Source organism: Equus asinus, chromosome 14 (genome assembly GCF_041296235.1).
Source record: "Equus asinus isolate D_3611 breed Donkey chromosome 14, EquAss-T2T_v2, whole genome shotgun sequence".
Classification (NCBI taxonomy): Eukaryota; Metazoa; Chordata; class Mammalia; order Perissodactyla; family Equidae; genus Equus; species Equus asinus.
The window spans coordinates 29,261,544-29,282,514 of record NC_091803.1 but is presented as its reverse complement, the minus strand read 5'-3'; the positions used below and the strand labels follow the sequence as shown (position 1 = coordinate 29,282,514).

Sequence of the window (20,971 nt, the reverse complement as noted above, 5' to 3'; positions counted from 1 at the left end):
CAGTCTGCCATTGCCCTGTCTGATGCCACGGGGGCCGTGACATAGCCTAGCAGAGCTTCTGAAACCGTAATGTGCACACACGAGTCACTTGGGCATCTGAGTAAAATGTGGATTCTGACTCAGCCGGTCCGGGGTAGAGCCAGAGATTCTGCATTTCTGACATGCTCCCTGGTGGGAGGATGCTGCTGGACCATGGGCTACACTTCGCATAGCTGAGGCTAGGTCTTGGTTCTGCGGGGTGCCGCAGGCTGGTGAGTTGAATGGCACATCCTCTTGTAGTCGGTGTGCCATGTAGGATGGTGAGGGCTGTACTGAAGGGGTATATAAGCTTTGGTACAGAACATGCTGGTGAATGTGGTTCAGGGCACACAGCAGGCTGTTGTGGGTCAGTGTATGGTGGGTGGGAGGTGCTAGTTTGTGTGCTGAAGGGCAGAGTGTGTGGCTCAGTGCCTGGTGGAGCAGTGGGGTGAGAAGCAGTGTATTCCAAGTTCTGTCCTCTGGTGGGGCCGTTGCCAGATGCCATGGGCCATCCATTCAGTAGGTGTTTATTGAGATTAGGTACTGTTCTAGGTGCTGGAGACACAGCAAGAAAAATAATAAAAATCTCTGCCCTCGTGGAACTTATATTCTAGAGGGAGTGGGCAAATAATAAACATAGAAATCAGTGTGAATATGTTTGAAGTCGATAAGCATTATGGAGGGATGGGGATTGAAAGAGCCAGGTCAGGGAGAGGTCAGTTTTAAATAGAGTGGTTGGAAAGCCTCACTGAGAAAGTGACATTTCAGCAAAGGTGGGAAGAAGGTGAGAGAGTGAGTGAGCCATGTGTCTGTCTGGGGGGAGGGTGGCTCAGGTGGTAGTAACAGGTGCAAAGGCCCTGAGGCAGGAGCTTGCCTGGCACATTCAAGGAAGAACAAAGAGTCCAGGTGGCTGAGCTGAGTGGGCAAGGGAGACAGTAAAAGGAGGTGAGATCGGAGAGGTCACAGGAGGGGCAGATGGTGCAGGCCACTGTAGGATCTTTGGCTTTTACTCCAGCTAAGATGCACAGCCATTGGAGGGCTGTGAGGAGAGAAATAGCTTGTTCTGACTTTGGGTTTTAAAAGGATCACTCTGACTGCTGTAGATCCAAGGGTGAGATCAGGGGACTGGCTCCGAGGCCTGTGCAGTAATCCAGGAGGGAGGTGGTGGGCACTTGCACAGGACGGAGCTGCTTCAGAGCCGCTGGGTTGTGTTCACCTTGGCGTCCCCAGCCCCTGCCCGGTTCCTGGCGCCTTGCAGGCGCTCAGGGATTACCCCCTGGGACACGAAGGCTGGATGAAGGAGAATCCCTGCAGACGGCCCACAGAGTTGCCCCTGGAGTGTAACGTGTGCTGGCCAAGCACTGGTCCTGGTGAAGAGCAGGTGAACCAAGGGAATGGGTTGTCGTGAAAGCTTCCAGAGTTCAGAGTGCTGGCTTGCAGGGCCCAGAGCAGGGCGTGGTGGTGCCATGGGTTGTCTTTCCTCCTGTCAGCGTAAATTATATGGCACCGTGGGAGGTTCCACGTGCCCAGGGCTGTAACCGGAAGTTCCCTTGGTCTGGGTGATCGGCTCCAGATTTGGCTGTGCTGTACCTGAGGGTGCATTGAGGGCACACCGTGAGCGAGCATGTTTTATTGAAGAATTTGTGATATGTGGTGGTATCATGTCACAGTACAAGATATGCTGGCGTAGTATGTTTAAGTTGAACTGGCTGATAGAGATTTTGATGGCATTCCTGTGTTATTATAAATTGCCTCAGGGAAGTCCAGGAGTGTCCATAATGCAGGGCTCGCTGTGAAAACGAAGTAGGAACACAAACCTTGAGCTCAAGGCTCCACCTGCCCTGAGGAGGCAGCCCTTGCATCAACTCACCCAGCTGGCAGCGTAGATGCAGCACATCAAAGGGTGAGAGAAAAGTGACCAGATGACAAGGATCCCCTGCTTCCTTACAGTCCGTGGAGTCTTGACTCAACATGCGCTAGGGTGTGTGTTCAGCGACCTGCCCACTAGGAAGTTGGCTCGGCTGTTCTAAAATGTGATCAGTGCGATGGCCAGTTCACTGGTCTCACAAACGCCAGCCCCACCTGTGCAATGGACCGATTCCAGTCATCTCTGCTCTGGTTACCTATTCTCATCTTCACTTGACATGCAGCCCCGTAGAATTTTGAGGCATCTGCATATCAGGAAAGCTTTGGCATCTTGCAGTCTAAAAGAGTGCAAAAGAGCAGGGCCCTTGTCTCCATTCTGCTTCCTTCCAGCCTTTCATTTAATCTCGTTTCCGAAATACTGCCTAGGTTATCTAACCACACACCGTTGCCCGCATCCTCGGGGAGCCTCCGTGCTGAACTGCTTCGGAAACTAAACCGTGCTCGCAGGACTGGCTTTCTCGGTAGTTCTGTCATCTGAAAACATTGTTTATGTAGCTGAGGTCAGAAGCTTAAGTGCTGCTTTAATGACCTGCAGTTCTGTTCATGTGACATTCTCCTCCAAACCCAATTGCCCTTTACACCGTATGAGTAAGTGTCTCTGTGTGTGTGTCTGAATGTGTGTTTGATGTGCTGACATTTCTGAATCGAAGCCACAAAGCGTGACCTTTGTATGTTTGCTATTAAAGCTCTGAATTCGAAGCTTAAGAAAGGGATCTAACTTTTACTTAATATGATTTATTTAAGAATAGAGCCCAGCTCCCCCGAAGTCCAAATGCTCGAGAGAACAATACCTTTCTGAAAATTGGGATTTAGCATAATTCTCTTAAACCCTATACTATTCGAATATATTGGAAAAAATATTGAGTTCTCATCTGTGCCAGGCTCTGTTTTAACTGCCTCTCAGGCATTACCTCATTTAATTCTCACAACTCTATGAGATAGGTGTCATTGTCACCATAGTGCAGATAAGGGCATAGAGCTGGGAAAGGTGAGGACGTTTGCTCATGGTCCAGCGGCTGGCAGTTGGCAGAGCCAGGACTTGACCCCTGGGCTCCATACTGCCCAATATTCTTAGAAAGATTATTCGAAGCCCGTGGAGCCCCTTTTAAGGTTTGTGATTGCACTCCTGGGAGAAGCCATGATAACACCATCTAATGGTGTCTGTTACATAATAGAAAGAGACTAAGTATTCTTACAATTCAAATGATCTTCAATTTATTTTAAAATATTGCAACAAACAAGTAGCATATTCACACCTTTTACAGTTCACTGGCAGGATTTTGAAAGATGCAAATCTCACTTGTTCCTTAAGGCTTTGATTTTGAGGCTGACAAAAGCAGCAGACGTTGAATAACGCCCGGAAGCAGGGCATGGCAGCATCTGAACCGAGGCACTCACAACGGGCTCATTAAGGAGTAGACGTTTCCCTACTTGGTTCGTTTTGTTCTTTCGGTTATGCAGAAAGTGGAGTTTGCAGAGATTGTAATCAAAATATTAGCTACATTTGTACACTGACTAACAAATAGCCAAGAGTCGTTTAGGACGCATAGCCTGGAGTCTGTCTCTTTCTCTCTCTTTCCGTCTGTCCACCGATCCACAGAGAAGCTATTTAAACTGCAGATCAAACAAGCTCCTTTCGGATGGTTCGAATTGGCACATTCCTAGGCCAAGGGAAGTTCCTAAATCACTTGCCAGGTGTGTGACTTTGAGCTGTCCCCTGGCGGAGAAGCCAACAGTTTGAGTTGAAATGGGAGACAGGAAAGTCACATGCTGGGAGAGAGCATGAGACTGTTAGGTTACATCTGGCAATGACCACTGAAATATAACAGAAGTCAAGAATTGAAAGATACCTTTGCAGTAGAATTCAACTCCATCATATAGATGAGCAAGCAGAGGCCCAGAAATTTGCCTCAGTGATTTACGCAGGGAATATAACAGAACCAGGGCGAGAAAACTGACACTCCACTTAATGGATGCAGGACTTTATTATGAACGCTTTGTAACAACAACAATAAAATGGGTCAGTTCTATTAAATTATTCAATTTTGCTAGAGAGCAGAGCACTCTATCTATTGTACTAATTTCATTTCATCCTCACAACAACCCCGTGAAATACATGCTGTTATTACTTCCCCTGTACACTTAAGGAAACAGGCCTAGAGAGGTTAACTATCTTGCCCATGGTCACCCAGCCAGTAAGTCCGAGTGCCAATTTAATTTAAAGTCCCATTTCCAAAGCCTGTACTCTTGGCCGCTGCAGTGTTTCTTCTCTCTTCTTCCAAACTCAGCTGCACATATGTGGGATTTAAACTGCTCTTGGTCCAGTCCTGAGTTTAAATACTTTCCTGGGGGATGGGCTCTGTCGAGTGAATGTCCGTGAAGTCCAGCTTCTCGGATTCTGCCATCAGCCCTGCCCAGGTTGTAATTCTTATCACAATGCCCCAGAATTGACCAAAGGGGAGGAGAACTTGAGGAGATGAGCAGGTGGGTCCAGGGAGACCGGGTCAAGCAGAAAGAAAGTGGATTGAGAGTCAAATGGACCCCGGATTCAAACACCAGCTTTGCTATTCAGCAGCTGAGTAAAGATGGGCCAGTAGCTTGACCCTCTGAGCCTCCACAAATCAAGCTCGAGTCTCAGCAGGGCCCTCAGCCTTTCCGGTCAATCCCTCTGAGTCCCCTAGGCAAATCCCCAAACCCTCTCTTTTCTGCCAATCCTCCTGCTAAAGTTCCAGTCCCCTTGGTCTCGGCTGATAGCCCTATCCCCTGAGTCATGGGGAAAATTGAGGCCCATGGGTGCCCCTGAGGGTGTGGCCCTCAACTTCCTGCACCCTCCCTGCACCCGCACAGTCGTCTTGACCTCCTTATCTCCTTCCCTCTGTTGTCAGCAAACAGGTGTCCTCCCCTTGTAAGACTTACCCTCCCTCCTGCTCTGCACTTCCATGCTCCCATCTCCTTCACAAATCTTCTCTGTCCAGTCTGTGCCTACAGCTTCTCTCTATGTTAACCATGGCTCCGATGACTGCAAATAGGAACCTGACGCAAGCTGACCTTTAAACAACAACAGAATTTTTTTTAAGTATTCAGTTGTGGCTGGATCCAGGCTCTCAAGTAACATGAAGAGGAATCCATTGGATTCCTCTGGATCCCTGGAGGTTGCTTTCCTCTGCACTGACTTCATTTTTCCTTCTCAGGCTTTCCTGGGTGCATTGCTATTCTAGACTAACATCCCAATATCTTAGCAACTTCTGCCAAAAAAGAATTTCCTTTTCCTAAAATTCTCAGCAGCCTGAAATTCAATCTTATTGCAAGATGTTGGGTCCTAGACCCATCTCTGGAGTAGTCACTATGCCAGGCAGGCGGGATGGCTGATTGGCCAGGCCTGGGTCACCAGCCAAGGGACTGGATCTATGCCTATCTAAACCAGCCATCTTGAGAGGTGGGGAGGAGTGGGTCTGCCAAGAAAAATAGAGCATCATTGCTAGAAAAAAAGGAAATGCCTACTGAGTAGGCAAGCCAGCGGATGTCCGCTCTGGCTCATCCTCCTCAACACAGGAACATGCTAAGTCTTTCTCATCTTAAAAGCCCCTTCCCTTCAAACCTGGGATCCCACCTTCCTACTTCTAGGGCTTCTGCCTTATTTTCTCAGGCAAACAGACTCTTGAAAGAGTTGCCAGTTCTCGTTATCTCCACTCCACTACAATCCATTCTTTCCTCAGTTTGGTGCGCTCTGGCTTCTGCCCCAGCATTCTATTGAAATTTCTCTCACTGAGTCATCAATGACCTCAAAATGGCCTCCTTTGAAGACTTTTCTTTCTTGACCTCACATTATTTGAAACTTTGATCTTCCCTCCTTAAAAAAAAAAAAAAAAGAAAGAAAAAAATCTGAAAAAAGTAAAATATTCAAGTAGCATCAAAAGCTATACAGTGAAATTAAGGCACCCTCCAGTCCCCGATAGACTCCTAACTTGGCTCCTTGGTTCTCTTTCCCAGAGCCACCCACTGTGACCAGGGTCTTATGTGACCTTCTAGAGAGGCTGTGTTGAAGACATAGAAGTACTGTACCTCATACGCAAGGATGTTAGCCCCCGTGCTCAATTTCCATGCCTTGTTTTACTCCCTTCTATCTTGGACATTGTTTTTTCTTGTTGTTTTGTTTTGTGTTTTTTGGTGAGGAAGATTGTCCCTGAGCTAACTTCTGTGCCAGTCTTCTTCTGTCTTGTATGTGGGACACTGCTGCAGCATGGCTTGGTGAGTCGTGCATAGGTCCCTCCCTACCCGGGATCCAAACTTGTGAACCCCAGGCCTCCGAAGCGGAGCATGCAAACTTAACCACTACACCACTGGGCCCGCCCCATCCATCTTGGAGATTGTTTTTTATCTGCACGTCGAAATCTACTTCATTCTTTCGGTAGCGTCCTACTTTCTTATGTGTGTGAGTGCATCTGCGGGATAAATGCTGAGTCTCTCTCCTTTGAAGCCCTCTTCTCCCTCATCTTTATGGCACCCAGCTCGCTCATTTGCCTCCTACCTCTGCAGCCATCCCTGGTGGAAAAGCTGATTCCATGAAGACTTACAATGACAGTAGAACTTGGAGGGTTGAGACATGTCCATGACCCAGAAAGGGAAAAAGAAAGCTTATTTGTTGCTTATTTACACAAGCAGTTTCTTAGAAACAACCACAGAACGCCCCCCAAGTAGGGTATGAAAAACAACTCAGAGGTGGTATGTGAATCTGCTTGAAATGTCTTTCCAAAGGCTTGGGTGGGAGTGGAAATGTGTCCCTTTTGCCCCTGGGCACACATCTTTTCCTCACTTCCTCTCACTGGGAGCCCCAGGGCCTGGCTTCGCCTTGCAACTCCCTCACATATCCCACCAGCCTTAGTGCGAAAGATTTTGTTTTGTGTTTTAAGTACCTAGGATAAGGGGCTGTGGCAGGCCTGCAGGACCCCTCTGTAGCCAGAGCACAGACACCCCCATCAGTGTAGCTCACTGGACAGGACTGGGTCAGGCAGCACTCAATGGCAGCTATCATGTCAAATATTTCACCTGCATTCGATCTAGTCATCCCCTGTGCACACTGCAAGGCACGTCTATTTGCTGTAACAGAAAACTTGGGTTAGGAAATTTAGCTAACTTGCTTAAAGGTTGGATAGCTGGGGATTGATGGTGCTGGGATTGGTACCCAGGTCAACTTTAAGTCCACGCCACAAACTCGGATACAAATTATAAGTCGGTGAGATAGATGTAATAGGAAGCCTGTGGTCTTCGGAATGGAACAGACCCAACTCTGAATCTTGGTTCTCCTCCTTTACCCTGTTTGACTTTGACCACATTGTTTACTTTTCCAGTTATCTGTTAGGTGAAGCTAATCCTTTTCCTGCCTATCTCACAGATGCGTGAGAATCAAACTGTAAAAACATAGGCAAATTAAAGAGATTATTATTATTTGAGGGCTAGTTTATTTGAAGCCAGCAATGTGGGTTTAGGGTGAACGGTGAAGAATAGACAAGAAATATGATGCTTTGTTGACGTGGGAAAATGTTTGGAGCGTATTTCATCTAGTGTTGTAAAAGCAGGCTGAGGAATAAAGTAATAATTCTACATCTGTTTAAAGAGTAAAGAACTCCATCCTTCTATTCATCCAGCCATCCAGGACACAGGACACATTTTAACATTTATTACGTTAAAATGCTAACATAATAAAGATATTGGGGTGGTGGAATTACAAAGGATTTTGTTGTTAATTTTTCTTGGTGCATTTGAAGAACTTGTTTGTTTTGGCAATAAATGTGGAAGACGACAGAAGAGTCTGGATCAGTTGTCGGATCTGGGATCAGATCTTAGATACTTAAGCTGTCTAACCCCATTCCTCATGGTACAGCAAAGACTTCGTAGAACTGTTGGGAGATCAAATGAGATACTGCTTGTAAAGCCCTTGCACAGTGTCTGGCTAATCAAAAGCACTTAATATATATCCTTATTCACCCGTCTGACAGTATCGAGTGCCTACTGTGTGCCGAAGCCTGTCTTGGGTTCTAGAAATGTACTGATGAGCCAAACAGAGTTGGCTTCAGCTCTCATGGAGCTCACAGTCCAGATGGAAGTACAGACAAGAAACGGATGAGCAAAGAAATAAACATGTGATTGTAGGTTGGGCTATTCAGGTATTTGATTTCCTATGAAGGAAGCGAACAGGATGCTCTAGTGGGGAATAAGGGAAGGGGGAATGGGGGACCTACTTTATTTGGAGGTGATCTGGAACAGCTTCTCTGAAGAGGTGGCATTTACACTGAGATCTGGAGGGAAACAAAACATTGCATTTTATTTTTAAATGAAAATTTTTTTTTAAAAAAAAGAAACGTGCCATTGAGCACAAGACCCCTCTCTCGCCAACTTCCTCCTAAATAGCCACAAGAGAGCAAATGTCCCCAATTATAAGGGACCTTCATTATTCGCAGAAAAGGGGGCTTTAATCTTTATTCTCTTTGCCCAAGGCCAGAGCATGCTGAATATTGTTTGACTCTGCTCGGGAGAAAAACCCTGGTCCGCAGACGACTTCTACAAATGATCAAATGTGTGTGCAGCTCCGTGCTTAGCGGCTTCTTCTCATTGAGTGGGGCCCTCCTGCCTTCTCCTGCTGCGGAGAACTGTAAGGCATAAAAAGGACCCTGAATTTCATTGAATTTGCACATTTTTTTAAAAAAGATACTCCTTCGTCTTTGTACCCAGGCTATATGGCTTGGGTCCCTTTTCATTGCAACCTTCTAGTTTCAGTTCCTGAGGATGTCCTGGAGTCTGATGGAGGCGGGGCAGGGAGCTGCACTGTGCCATTAGCCTCACCTTATCAAACCCGGTTGAGCAGTGAACAGCATCACATGGGTCTTCATCCTCTTCTCCAGCATCTCGGCCTGTCCCTGCCCACTTTTCACCTCCATCTCTTTCCTGGGCTCTTTCCTACCCTCCTTCATGGAAGCAATGCCCTTCCTTCTGGTCCCACTCAGCTTAGATGTCACCTCGTCCAGAGAGTCTCCCTGGCCCTTCTTGGGTTCCTCGCCTGTGTCACATGGGACCATGCAGTGGCCTGTGTATGCAACTGTCTCCTCTGCTAGACTGTAAGTTCCATGACGACAAGGACAGGGACCCTCTGTGTGTCATTGCATTTCCCAGACCCAGCACACTGCTGGGCAGAAAATGCCCAGGACCTAAATATTAGCCTTCCTCACCATCCCTGCGCACCAAAATACACACTGAAGCTGTACACTAGGGAAGCCACCTGGGAGAGCTTAGAGTTCTTCACTAAGATGAAGCAGGTTCCACAGCATCAGGCGGACCTCAACAATCTGGCGAAATCCTCCCATTCTCTTTATTTCTATTTTCTCCCTTTCTCCCGCAGAAATAGCTCCCTCACTTACAATAGCTTCTTTTCTTATTACAAAAAAATATATCTGATTGTTATTTAAGTTTTGGAAAAGACAATCAAGCATAGAGGATAAAGGAGAAAATTAAACAATCCGTAACTCTCTCAATCTCTATAGGCATATATATAATATACATACAGATACTGCATGTATATTTATGTATATAATTTGTAGAATGGAAACATATTGTACACGCTGTTAGTAATTGTATATAACTCTGTCATTTAATATTCTTCTATAGCTTCTTTTAATTTTTAGAACTGTTTTGCATGGCAATACTTCAAATAGATGTATCATTATTTATTTAACTGTTTTCCCTATTGGTTGATAGTTGATTTCAATGTTTTTTAAACCCTCTAACAATTCTTTGATGAGTGTCCTGTAAACCCAGAAGTATAGAGGAGGGGTCCAGGAAAAGCCTCCTGGAGGAAGTGACATCTGTCTGGAGAAGAAGATGCATGGGAGGTTCCCAGGGGAGGGGGAAAGGGCAGGAGGCCAGCGTTCCTGGGGGAAGAGGTGGGCTGTGCATTGCCTTGGACGTGAAGGAATGCGTGAGTGTTCTAGGAACTGGAAGTAGTTCAGTACAGCTGGAGGGTGTGTTGGGGGTGGGAGGAGTTGGGCTAAGGGAGTGGGCAGCAAGGGGGCCTATTGACCAGGTCACCAGGGCCAAGTCCTAAATGGCCCCGTAAGCCATGCTAAGCAGTGTGGGCTTTGAGCAATGGGGAGCCATTGCTGATTAGAGCAAGGAAGTGACATATCCAGGTTGGCGTCTTTGAAAGATCCCTGTGGCTGCTGTGTCTGAGCCAACTCCACATTCCACAGCTAGACTCAGAGCTGTTAACACAGTGAAACAGACGTCAGAGAGAAGAGAAAAAGAAGAAAAAAAAGAGCTCACATGTAACAGCTCACAGATAAGCTTTTCAAACTGTCTAGGTTCTTAGATTCAGGGGCACGATTGAACAAGTCACAGTCCTTACTCCCCTCTCCAGCCCTGGAAGAGGTGCCATCTGATGTAAGTAACCCAGTTGCTTTTGGCCCCCATCCCTGTTCCAGGAGCCCCAGTGGTGTATCCGGATGACAAGGGGGTTGGGTTTTCTTTTAGTAGCTGAATGAGGCTGAAGTATCCACCCAAGGCAGCCAGAGAAGCAGGTGTGGTCCACGCTGCGTTTGTAATTAGATGCCAGCCGCCCAGCTGCCCATTCTCCAAGGACGCCGCAGGCGCAGAGCTGATGCGGGCTGTGCCTCCCAAGGGCTGACGTCTCCATTTAGGGAGCGCTCCTGAAGCTAATGGGCAGTGACAGCTCCATTTGAAAAACACGGAAACGCTTAGGGAGGCTGTGATCTGCCAGCCCCATAAGCTGCTTATTAGCAGGGAAATCACGCTCCCGCTGTATCGCGCCCCCTTGGTTAACCCCTGTTCTTGCGTCTCTCTGCTATCTCACTTAAAAATTTCATTGTTCTCGAGGCAGTGGGGGAGTGTTGGGAGAGGAGGCTGCAGAGCTGCTAGAAGCTGTTCGTTCCTCCGTCTCCCATCACAGCCTCTGGGGAGGCCTCGGCAAAGCAGCAGCCTTCTGGCGTGGATGGGAAATTGATGGTTTTTAAAGAAAAACGGCCCCCGAAGACTCTATGCTAACATCCTTCCTATGCTGGCTGGTTAGGGTCCCAGCACACCCAGGCCAAAGAGAAACGCCTGCAGGTCTGCCTTATAACGTGCCATCTCACTCCAACCATCCCCACCACAGGCGCCTCTTTGTATTTTCCATCTCCATCCCCTCTGCTCCACCCTCTCTTCCATGGCCCTATCCACCATCTCTCTCCTCTGCATCATCTTCTACCCTCCCGAGTGCCTCTGCCATCAGTCTAGCTCCTGCTGCCCTTAGCGCCCACACCGCTGTGAGGGGACTCCCATTCGATCCTTGACATGTTCACTGGCCTCTCGAACTTACCATAAATGAAACCAAGTGCTCTGTTTCCCCCCTAAATATGCTCTACCCGTCACATCCTCCACCCAACCAGTTTGCTCAAGCCAAAAATCTTGGGGTCACTGATGGGTCCTTTCTTCCTCTCCTACCCCACATCGGATCCATCAGCAGATCTTGTCAACTCCAAATTCAAACTATACCCCCAATCCGAAGGCATCTTTCCGTGTCCCCCATTCTCACCTTCCTCTGGGCCATCATAATCTCTTGCCTGGATTATTGATTGCAACAGCCTCCTAACTCATCACACTGTTCCCATCGTTGCCCCCCGCCCATCCTCGTATTTTGTACACAGCACCAATGATCCTGCTTTAGTATAAGTGAGACCACTCAGTGTTTGGAATTCTCCAGTGGCTTCTCATCAAGCTGAGATGAAATCCTCTGTCCTCACATGGCCAGTGGGGTCTGTGATCTGGCTCCTGGCCCCTCCTCTGACCTCTGACCCCTCTCCTCCTTGGTCACTGCTCTAGTCACAGTGGCCTCACTGCTGTTTGGTAACTATGCCAGGCAAGCTCCTGTCTCAGGGCCTTTGCACTTGCTGTTCCTACTGCCTAGAATGCTTTTCCTCTATAGTTGTATATTTTAGTTGTGGGTCTTTCTAGTTGTGTTATGTGGGACACCGCCTCAGCATGGCCTGATGAGCGGTGCCATGTCCACACCTGGGATCCGAACCAGCAAAACCCTGGGCTGCCAAAGTGGAGCGTGCAAACTTAACCACTTGGCCATGGGGCCAGCCCCAATTTTGTATAATTTTCTACTGGCACAGGGTAATTTACTAGTAGCACATAGTAGATACTCAATAAATATTCATTGAATGAGAAAATGAATAAACAATGAAAGAATCTGGGCAGTAGTCCTGACCACACTGTGTTGACCCTAAGGTACCATCCTTTCAGGGCGTTTTCCCCACTGGCCAGCAGAACAGAAGCCAAGATATCAGAACAGCTGAAACAATTTAGCTTGGAATAACAAGCATATTTCTCTAAGTCTGACACGAGTCTTATCTGCCATTGCTCTCTCCTGGTTCTGCTCTTACCGCTCAAAGTTTTAGGGGCAGTTTTCTCATTGGGAGACGGGAATCAACACCTACTTCACGGGGTGGTTACATGAGTTAAAAGGTAACATATGGGAAACACTTGGCAAGTGTCAGTTGCCTGGGAAGTGCTCAATGATCTTTATGACTAGTATTATTATCTCTTTTCCACCCTTCATATTCTGTCCTTTAAATTTTTTTTCAAGTTCTCTCCCCAAACTGCAGAACTGGTACTTCGAGCTGCCTCAGGTCACCCCCTAGAATCTCACAGGTCCCGCAAGGTCATCATGTCTGAAACAGAAATAGTCATCTTTTCCCATTTCTCCCACTTTCTTCATCTCAGTGATTGATATAACTACATTCTCTGTCATTCAAACCAGAGACCTCATCATCCCATCTTTGGCTTCTCCTCCCTCCCCGCCCATCCCTGCCACACTCCATTATCCAGTCAGTCCCCAGCCTGTCAACTGTTCTTGGAAAATGGAGCCGGGAGTTAGGGCTCTGACCTCAGATGGACCTGGCTCACAATGCAGCTCTGCTATTTGTTAGCTGTGTGGTCTTGAACAAATTACATAATCTCCCTGGCCTCAGTTTCCCCATCTGTACAATAGGGATGATAATAATACTCACTTCATAGGGTCATTGGGAGGATTAAATAAGATAATGCACATAAAGAGCATTCCAGGGTGCCTGGCATATAGCAAACACATAATAAATATTAGCTGTCATAATTATTATTATTACCACTACTACTATGTTATTACGTTGTAGTTACCTCCTGTAGACACCATGTTTGAAACACTTAGAACTTTTGTGAAAATGGATTTTGCTGGTGAAGAACAAAGAACAGATTTAGTGACTCATCTCTTCTCATTAGGTGGAAATGAGCATGTGCATGTGTGTGCACTCATGCATGAGCACACAGGTACGCATGTGCAAACACACACGTGTTACCACTCTGCCTCAGACTAGGGCCTTTTCATATACGGTAGAAGGACCACAGGATGGTGAGAAATGGCAATGATTTTCTCCCTAGGACCCAGTTGCCCCGTCGAACACTGGTTTGTATTTCATCCCACACCCTTCATTCCCGCTTGGAGAGAATGGCTGAGTTTACCTCCTGGCACCTTGTAAGTAAGGGTCAATGACTTAGCCAGCTAACCAGGCTCTTGTGGTGGCCCATGCATTACAACCACCAAACCCAGGTCTTGGGATCTTTCTCCATTGACTGGAGTTTGTAAACTCCTGTATCTGTTGAGCTGGAAAACGTCATTTGTTCCTGATTGAGAGCCAGAGGACAGCACTTTGAGGGACCTGCTGCTAAGTATTGGGACCTCCCAGGTGATGTATAAGCAGGTCATTACTTTGCATCATGTGCCACATGAAACATCTCAGGTACCTTAATCCCATCTCTTTCAACAGATGAACTTGGCTGACTCCTGGGGGTAGGGGGTGGGGGGACATGCCATGTGTCACCAGCCCCACCATCTCATGCCTTTACCATACAGCTCCTGACTGCCCAGAAGGACACCAGGGGCAGCTCACGAGCTACAGGAACTGAAGGTCGGGAGCCCAAGGTCATAAGAATTTTGCTTTTTATGTTGCTCTCATTTCAGATCATTGAAACAATCTCTCTGAGGTAGTGAAAGGGAAGGGATCGAAGAAAACCACACCCGATTTTGTTTGGTTCTGTTGTTTTGATTTTGGTTTTGTTTTTTTTTTTCCACCCACCACAAGTTCTTTTCTTCCCCTCTCATAGTGTGGGCGAAATGCTGAAAACTTCGACAGATTTTTCACCCGCCATCCACCAGTCCTAACACCTCCTGACCAGGAAGTCATCAGGAATATTGACCAATCAGAATTCGAAGGATTTTCCTTTGTTAACTCTGAATTTTTAAAACCTGAAGTCAAGAGCTAAGTAGATGTGTAGATCTCCGTCCTTCATTTCTGTCATTCAAGCTCAACGGCTATTGTGGTGACATTGTTTTTTTCATTGCAAAGTTGCATCCATGTCTTTATTTGCTGATGAGACTAGAGTGACCGTGTTTCAGAACCCAAATGTCCTCAGGTAGTTTGGAGCATCTCTGTGAGATGGGATTATGCAGATGGCGTATGGAAATGCTGCTGCATAATTAACACGTTATCATAGTCCTCTTACAATTTATTTTTTCCAGCATGTCAGCCAAGTAGATCCAGTGGGGACAGAAAATGCCTGCTTTCTTCCCCTTTTATTCTGCACTACTGTTTTCATACATTCTCCAACTCCAACCATCCAGTCCAGATTTTTCTTACCAAATGAGTGGATAATCGGATGCTAGCCTATTCTTCCACTTCTGGACCTGGAGCTTGGCTTGTACCCAAGTTTATGGTTTCTTTGACTTAGAGGGAATTCCTCCATTCTGCCTGGTTTGGAAACACCATGAGCTTTGAAAAGAACATGCTAAAAATAAAATTTTATTTGTTATTTTTTTTAACTCAAAGTTAAGAAGATTATCTAAGCCCTTTGAAAATTCTCAGAGTGTGCTTTTAGGCAGTTTCGATCTAAAAGCACCTCAGAGGTCAAAAGACAACCAGCTTGGGTGCTGCCTCAGGACTGTAATTTCTGATGCTATATGTCCCCAGTGACCTTCACCACCAAACTACTTGAAAAGGGCATTTGGCACCACTCCCTGAGAAGGCATGGTCACTCTACATGGTCCCAACGGGCCACGGTTTTACATTACATTTCAAACTTTATTTGCTTTGGGGTTTTATTTCTGTTGTTGTTCAAGTGCAAAAAAACTCCTCACTTTGTTACACACGCTTTGAAATATGTGTCCAAATGTTATTAACCATGATGACCTGCTTTGATTTGCCAAGAAGACAGCTCTGGCGCCAGCAGACCCAGGCCTGTGTGGATGGGATTTGTCTAGGTTCGTTGCTGGCTTTGGAAAGCTAATTAAGTGCTCTGAGAAAGACACCATTTCTTGACACATAGACAGTTGTATTCTTCACTTTGATGTTGTTTTGCAAGATGTTTGTGGAAATGTTCATTTGTATCTGGATATCTGTTATGTGCCATTTTTCTTCTAGCGTCAGCATACAATAATAAAAAAAAAAAAGAAGAAGAAATGCTATTTCAAGGAAAACAACTCTCTTTGAAAAATGTGGACCCAAACTACAAAGTGGGGCCTCTCAAGGCTTCAGGACAGAAAGGAGCTAAACCCAGAGCTTAATCTTGGCCCCAGTGTTCAGCCAGTTCAGAGAGGCTGGGACTGGGGACCGTTCAGGGACTCCTGGTGGCCTGTAATAGGATGGGGTGAGCTAGCTGGGGGGCTTCCAAGGATGTCAGAGCTCAAAGCCCACAGTCCCACCAGTCACGTTTAGGGGTCAGCTTGGAGCGTGGCTGGGGCACACTCCTGATTTTCTTATTAAAATCACCACTCCTCCCAGCTCGGACGAAACATTCTTTCTAGCAAGCAGCTTTATGAGCCCCCAGAAGCCCAAGGAAACCCCCTGGGTGGCAGAAATCCCATTTCTTTCTGAGTAGATGAGGACAGCAAATGGCTCCCCATCCTTGCCTGCTGCCTCCTGCTATTTGCAGGCAGCCCTAAAGAGAATTCTTATCACAAGTCGAGTGATTTCCAGAAGCGCCAGGGCTTCTAAGAGACCATCAAGGGAACTTGAAAAACTTGACAAATGTCCTTGAAGTAAGACTTCTCATCTTAAGAAAACCATGATTTGGATTTCTGCTTAGGCCAGGGCCCTGCCCTTCATTCCTTTCTGCCCTCTTGCTTCTCCTTGCTGCAGGCTTTGGGGCCATCTCTGCTACTGCCATGGTGGTGGCAATCTAGACCTCAGGTGAAACAAACTTCAGTCCTAGCTGACAAGCTTAGGAGGCTAGAGAAGGAGGGAAATCAAGGCACAGCCCTCTCATTTTATTGTTGGGAAAACTGGCATCTGGAGAGAGGAAGTGACTTGCCCAAGGTCAGCCACCTGGGATGCAAACCTGAGTGTCCTGATTCTCAGGGCGGGACTCCTTCTGCTCTATAACCAGCATCTCTGAGCCATGCCCATCAACAGGCAGGTTATCTGAGGCCCTTCATCTGGCCATTGGGTCACCAGGCTTTTCCTTGGATATACTCTCAGGAAGATAAAAACATGGAGAAATGCTGGGACGTTGACAAATGATTTATGACAACTTTTGAGAACAATGTAAGATAGACACAGATAGATAGACTAAACTGTCTATATATACTGCACTCTAAGTTTTCTGAATTGCTGCCATTATTTTTCAGAAGTTTAACAGTTTGCATACATAGATGCTCAGGCCAAAGTCTCTGTTCCCCTAACATGTCCTACTGAGGTTGGTCAGGAAAGCCTTCTGTGGAAGTAAGAGATCGTTAGTCAGAATTCCTGCAGTTTCCTTTTCTATCAACATTTCAAGTAAAGAGGAGACCAAGATACAGCTTTTAACGTATATAATCTCTGGGCAATAGTTCGCAAATTTATCCTGGAAGGAAGATTTTTAATTTATTTTTGCCATCATCCATGTATTCCACCCTCCATTAATTCATCCAAACAGCATTTATTGAGCACCAGCTGTGTGCCAGGCTCTGTGCTGGGTGCCAGGAGCACAGTGAGGAGCCATCCAGATGCCGTCCAGAGGGCAGTCATCAAACAAGTGAGTAAAAGCATGATAGGATCTAGAGATAACTAGTCTCTGCGTTAGTCAGGGAGGCTTCTTACGAGAAAGAGAAACTCATTAAAATCTTCGGGGCTCTTCCTTCTCTCTGGAGACCACAGTTTGAGGCTGAAGGAGAAGCTGCAGCAGCGCCCTCTTGACTCAGAGTTCTGGGACAATCCTATAGCATGATGGGTGAGGAAAGAGAGAGGCAGGATGGAAGCTGGGGTGGGTTTCCCTCTAGAAGGCCAAAGGCACGGTCTCTGTGCTCGAACAGACCACAGGATCACCAAGATCTGAGCAGAGACAGGTGCTCATATGGAGAAAGGGAGCCAGTTTTACAGCTCAGTTCCGAGTCCTGGCTCTCACTTCTTTATTCCTGCAGGCATTACCCTTTCCGGGTCAGGGAGACACTGCTCTCCTTCCAGCACACTGTCCCTGGCTTCACGCCACTTGGTTCTTCTAGATGAGACAGATTGAGATTTTCCAAAAGAACCTAAATAAGGGCAGAATTTAAAAAAAAGAAAATTTAATGAGAAAATCCAAAGAAACCTAAACACATCCATGTTAGCCATGGTTAATTGTCTACCAGGATCCAGGAATCCTCTTTTCATTCCTTAGACTTCTCACTAACCTGCTCCTCTTCTAAGAAAAGATAGTGCCGTGGTCACAATGACCTTCTTGGGGAATTAATAGGAGGCCAGTGGAATTAATAACCCTCATTGGATGAGTGAGACTATTCTCATGTGGCTTCAAATGCTATCAACCCAGAAAGGAATTGTCCCAACATTCTCTCCCAACTTCTAGGGTAAAATTCAGGGATATTTCCTATGGGGACCTGCCAACAGGACAAAGTCCATCATGGCAAGTCCTCTTTGGACCATGTGGCTGTTTGACGCATGAAACATCACCAGCACAACAAATGGGAAGGGCTTTCAAAGTTGTGGGTAGTGGGAAAGGAACCCTGCTGGATGCCCACAGGCAGGGAAGGCCACATAGGGTTCATATTACCAGGGGAGACCCGAAAAGAGGCAGCTTCTTACCTTCTAGCCCAAGATATACCCATGACCCACACACAGCCCTGGAGCTGTCAGACCTTGAAAGGGATTAACACAGTTCAGTCTATACTGTGACTCAAAATGGGCAGTGGCCCATGTGAGAGACCCTTAAGATCAATGGGAACAATTGTTTTGCTATAGAGTGAAGTCTCTGACTCGGGGACAACTATAAGTTGAGAAAGGGGAAGAGTCTCATCCTTCCTCAGGTCTTCATTCATTGATTCATGCATTCAACAAATAATTGTGGACAGCCTGCTGTGTGTCACGCATTATTGTTGGCACTGGAAATACGATAGTGAAGAAACAGACAAGGACTCTGCCCTCCTGGAGAGAGGCAATAAATAAACAAGACAATTGCTGATGGCAGCAGGTGCCATGAAGACAATTGAAAGGATGCTAAAGTATGATTTCTGGAGTCAGGAAAGGGATGCACAGACAATGTTAAAGGAAGAGCTGGCAATTGAGTTTTTCTCTGAACACAGGAAGTGATGCATTCAGTGCCTGGGACAGCACAGGACAGGCTGACAACAGGCAGGAGACACAGCAGAAGAGGTGGCATGTGGCAGGAGACGGCCCATCATCCAGAGAACAGCTCCATCAGCACCTTCAGCCGCTCTGCTGTGGCTGCACGTACTGAAATGTGTTCCTGATGTCCCCCTTACTCCTGCACCCCAACACATACACTGCACGAGTGAGTGGAGAACTCCATGGGCACATGTTACCTATCTCAAGGGAGCAGCCCAAAAGAAGGAATTCTTGTGAGAGGTGTCTTGCAAAGGAGAATGAGCCCAGCAATGAGAAATCCTTAGCAGTCAGTGCCCACTGGGGGCCAAGCCTAAAGCATGGATGGCGATTGGCCAGACTAGCAAGTCAGTCAGTCCTCACTGACCCTCCCCTCTTGACTGTCTGCTACAACTCTGGCTAACGCCAGGCAGTCTGCTCAGTAACAGTGAAACCCAGGCGTTATCCTTGGTTTTCCTGTAATAAACCAGCCACTGGGCTGTCTCCCTCGAGTCAGAGGGACTGAGATGAGGCATAATTAGGAGCGATGTGGTCAGATAAAAATCACTAACCCACTGTGCAATCCTGGGCAAGTCACTTCACCTTCCCGTGCCTCAGTTTCCATCCACCAAACCATGGGAGATGAGGACTCCAGCTCTGCCTGCCCCGAGGTGGGTGGTGAGGATGGGAAGAGACGATAGGCTGACACAGACCCTGGAGAGGGGAGAGCATCATTCGTCTGTGAGATGTTTTTATCAGAGCGCACTCTGGCATTCCCTGGTAAAACTTGCCCCAAACTGTAGTTAGTAAACTGGGATCAATGCCCATCTGCCCCCCTGAAAGAAATACCAGGGTAACTAGGAGAATAGCATTTTTGTTTCTTTTAAGGCTGTCCTTACAGACCTTACTTTAAGCTTTTGGGTTTTGTTTGTTACAGTTATCTAGTTTGACTAGATGCATGCTATAAACATCCTTGGAGAGAACGTCTGGCTGATGAAGACCCAAATTCTAGTCTGTGGGTGGATTTCTGAGCATCCTTTCAAAGTCTAGATTGCACCAAGGAATGTAGGCAGACAGTGGTCAGCTGCTTTCATTGGCAGCGATCTCCTTTCTTCACTCCCCACTCAGCCTTCTTGGAGGCTGGGAAAGGCTGTGCAGCTGTTCCCCTTGTTAAAGAAAAGAGCCTCCTGGGCACAGAGGTCGCTACTGGATGGTTTTCTGCAGGACGCTCTACCCGCTGATGAATTCTGTGACCTTATCCATGGTAAGAAGTAGTTGCCAACTCAGTTCATCTCAAAGACAAAGAAAACAGAGCACGCACACAACACTTAAGGGCAATCCTTAAAGAAATTTCATGTCTCATTTCCTTTCTTAGAAAATTTCCACCAAGTTTTCTCTCCTGAAGCCAATATACAATGTGAAACGAAGGCCAGGGAGTGGTATGCACAATGCAGCTGCTAAAAACTGTGAGCACAGGGCTCTTTCTGACTCTGCCCATGAGATGTCGTCAGCTTCCCGGTACCTGGCATGTCTTGGTTCTGTTTTCTTCTGCCGCTGCTGTGTTAATGTGTTTGCTTTCCGTTTGGCAGAGAGACAGGCGAGACACCTCCAACTTCGACAAAGAGTTCACCAGACAGCCTGTGGAACTCACGCCTACGGATAAGCTCTTCATCATGAACTTGGACCAAAACGAATTTGCTGGCTTCTCCTATACTAACCCAGAGTTTGTCATTAATGTGTAGGTGAATGCAGGTTCCATTGCTGAGCCTGGAGTGTAAGACTTCAGGTCAAATGTATGTATCAATTCTAGTCTTCCAGGATTCATGGTGCATATGCTGGCATTCAACAGGTGGAGAGCTTGTCCTAGAGGGCTTTTCTTTGTATGTGTAGCTTGCTAGTTTGTTTTCTACATTGGAAAATGTTTAGTTTAGAATAAGCGCTTTATCCCAGTTATAGAGGTACAATTTTCCAAACTTCCAGAAACTCATCAAATGAACAGACGATGTCAAAACTACTGTGTCTGATACCAAAATGCTTCAGTATTTGTAATTTTTAAAGTCAGAAGCTGATGTTCCTGGTAAAAGTTTTTACAGTTATTCTAAAATATCATCTTTGAATGCTAAGCATGACCGGTATTTTTAAAAATTGTGAGTAAGCTTTGCAGTTACTGTGAACTATTGTCTCTTGGAGGAAATTTTTTGTTTAAGAATTGATATGATTAAACTGAGTTAATATATGCGAACTCTCTTGTTAACATGTCTGCTTCTAAATAGACTCTGGTACAAAGGTTACAGACTGGAGAGCCATGGGCTGATACAGCTGGTAGATGATTTGTCTCACATGCACAACATTTTACTTAATTGATATCATTGTCA

At 46.5% G+C, this 20,971-nt stretch overlaps 1 protein-coding gene across 2 annotated transcripts in view; it reads left to right on the top strand.

The window, feature by feature from the left end:
• PRKCB (protein kinase C beta) overlaps positions 1-20,838 on the top strand; it is a 304,452-nt gene extending 283,614 nt beyond the window's left edge. The window contains exon 17 of one of the 2 annotated variants that reach the window (XM_044746781.2): positions 20,186-20,838. In XM_044746781.2, the coding sequence (XP_044602716.1) occupies positions 20,186-20,338 (153 nt within the window). In that variant the 3' untranslated portion in view covers positions 20,339-20,838. Of the gene's footprint in view, positions 1-14,133; positions 15,458-20,185 lie in introns of those variants that run through there. The other variant, XM_044746780.2, reaches the window with a different exon arrangement.
• The last annotated feature ends 133 nt before the right edge of the window (positions 20,839-20,971 follow it).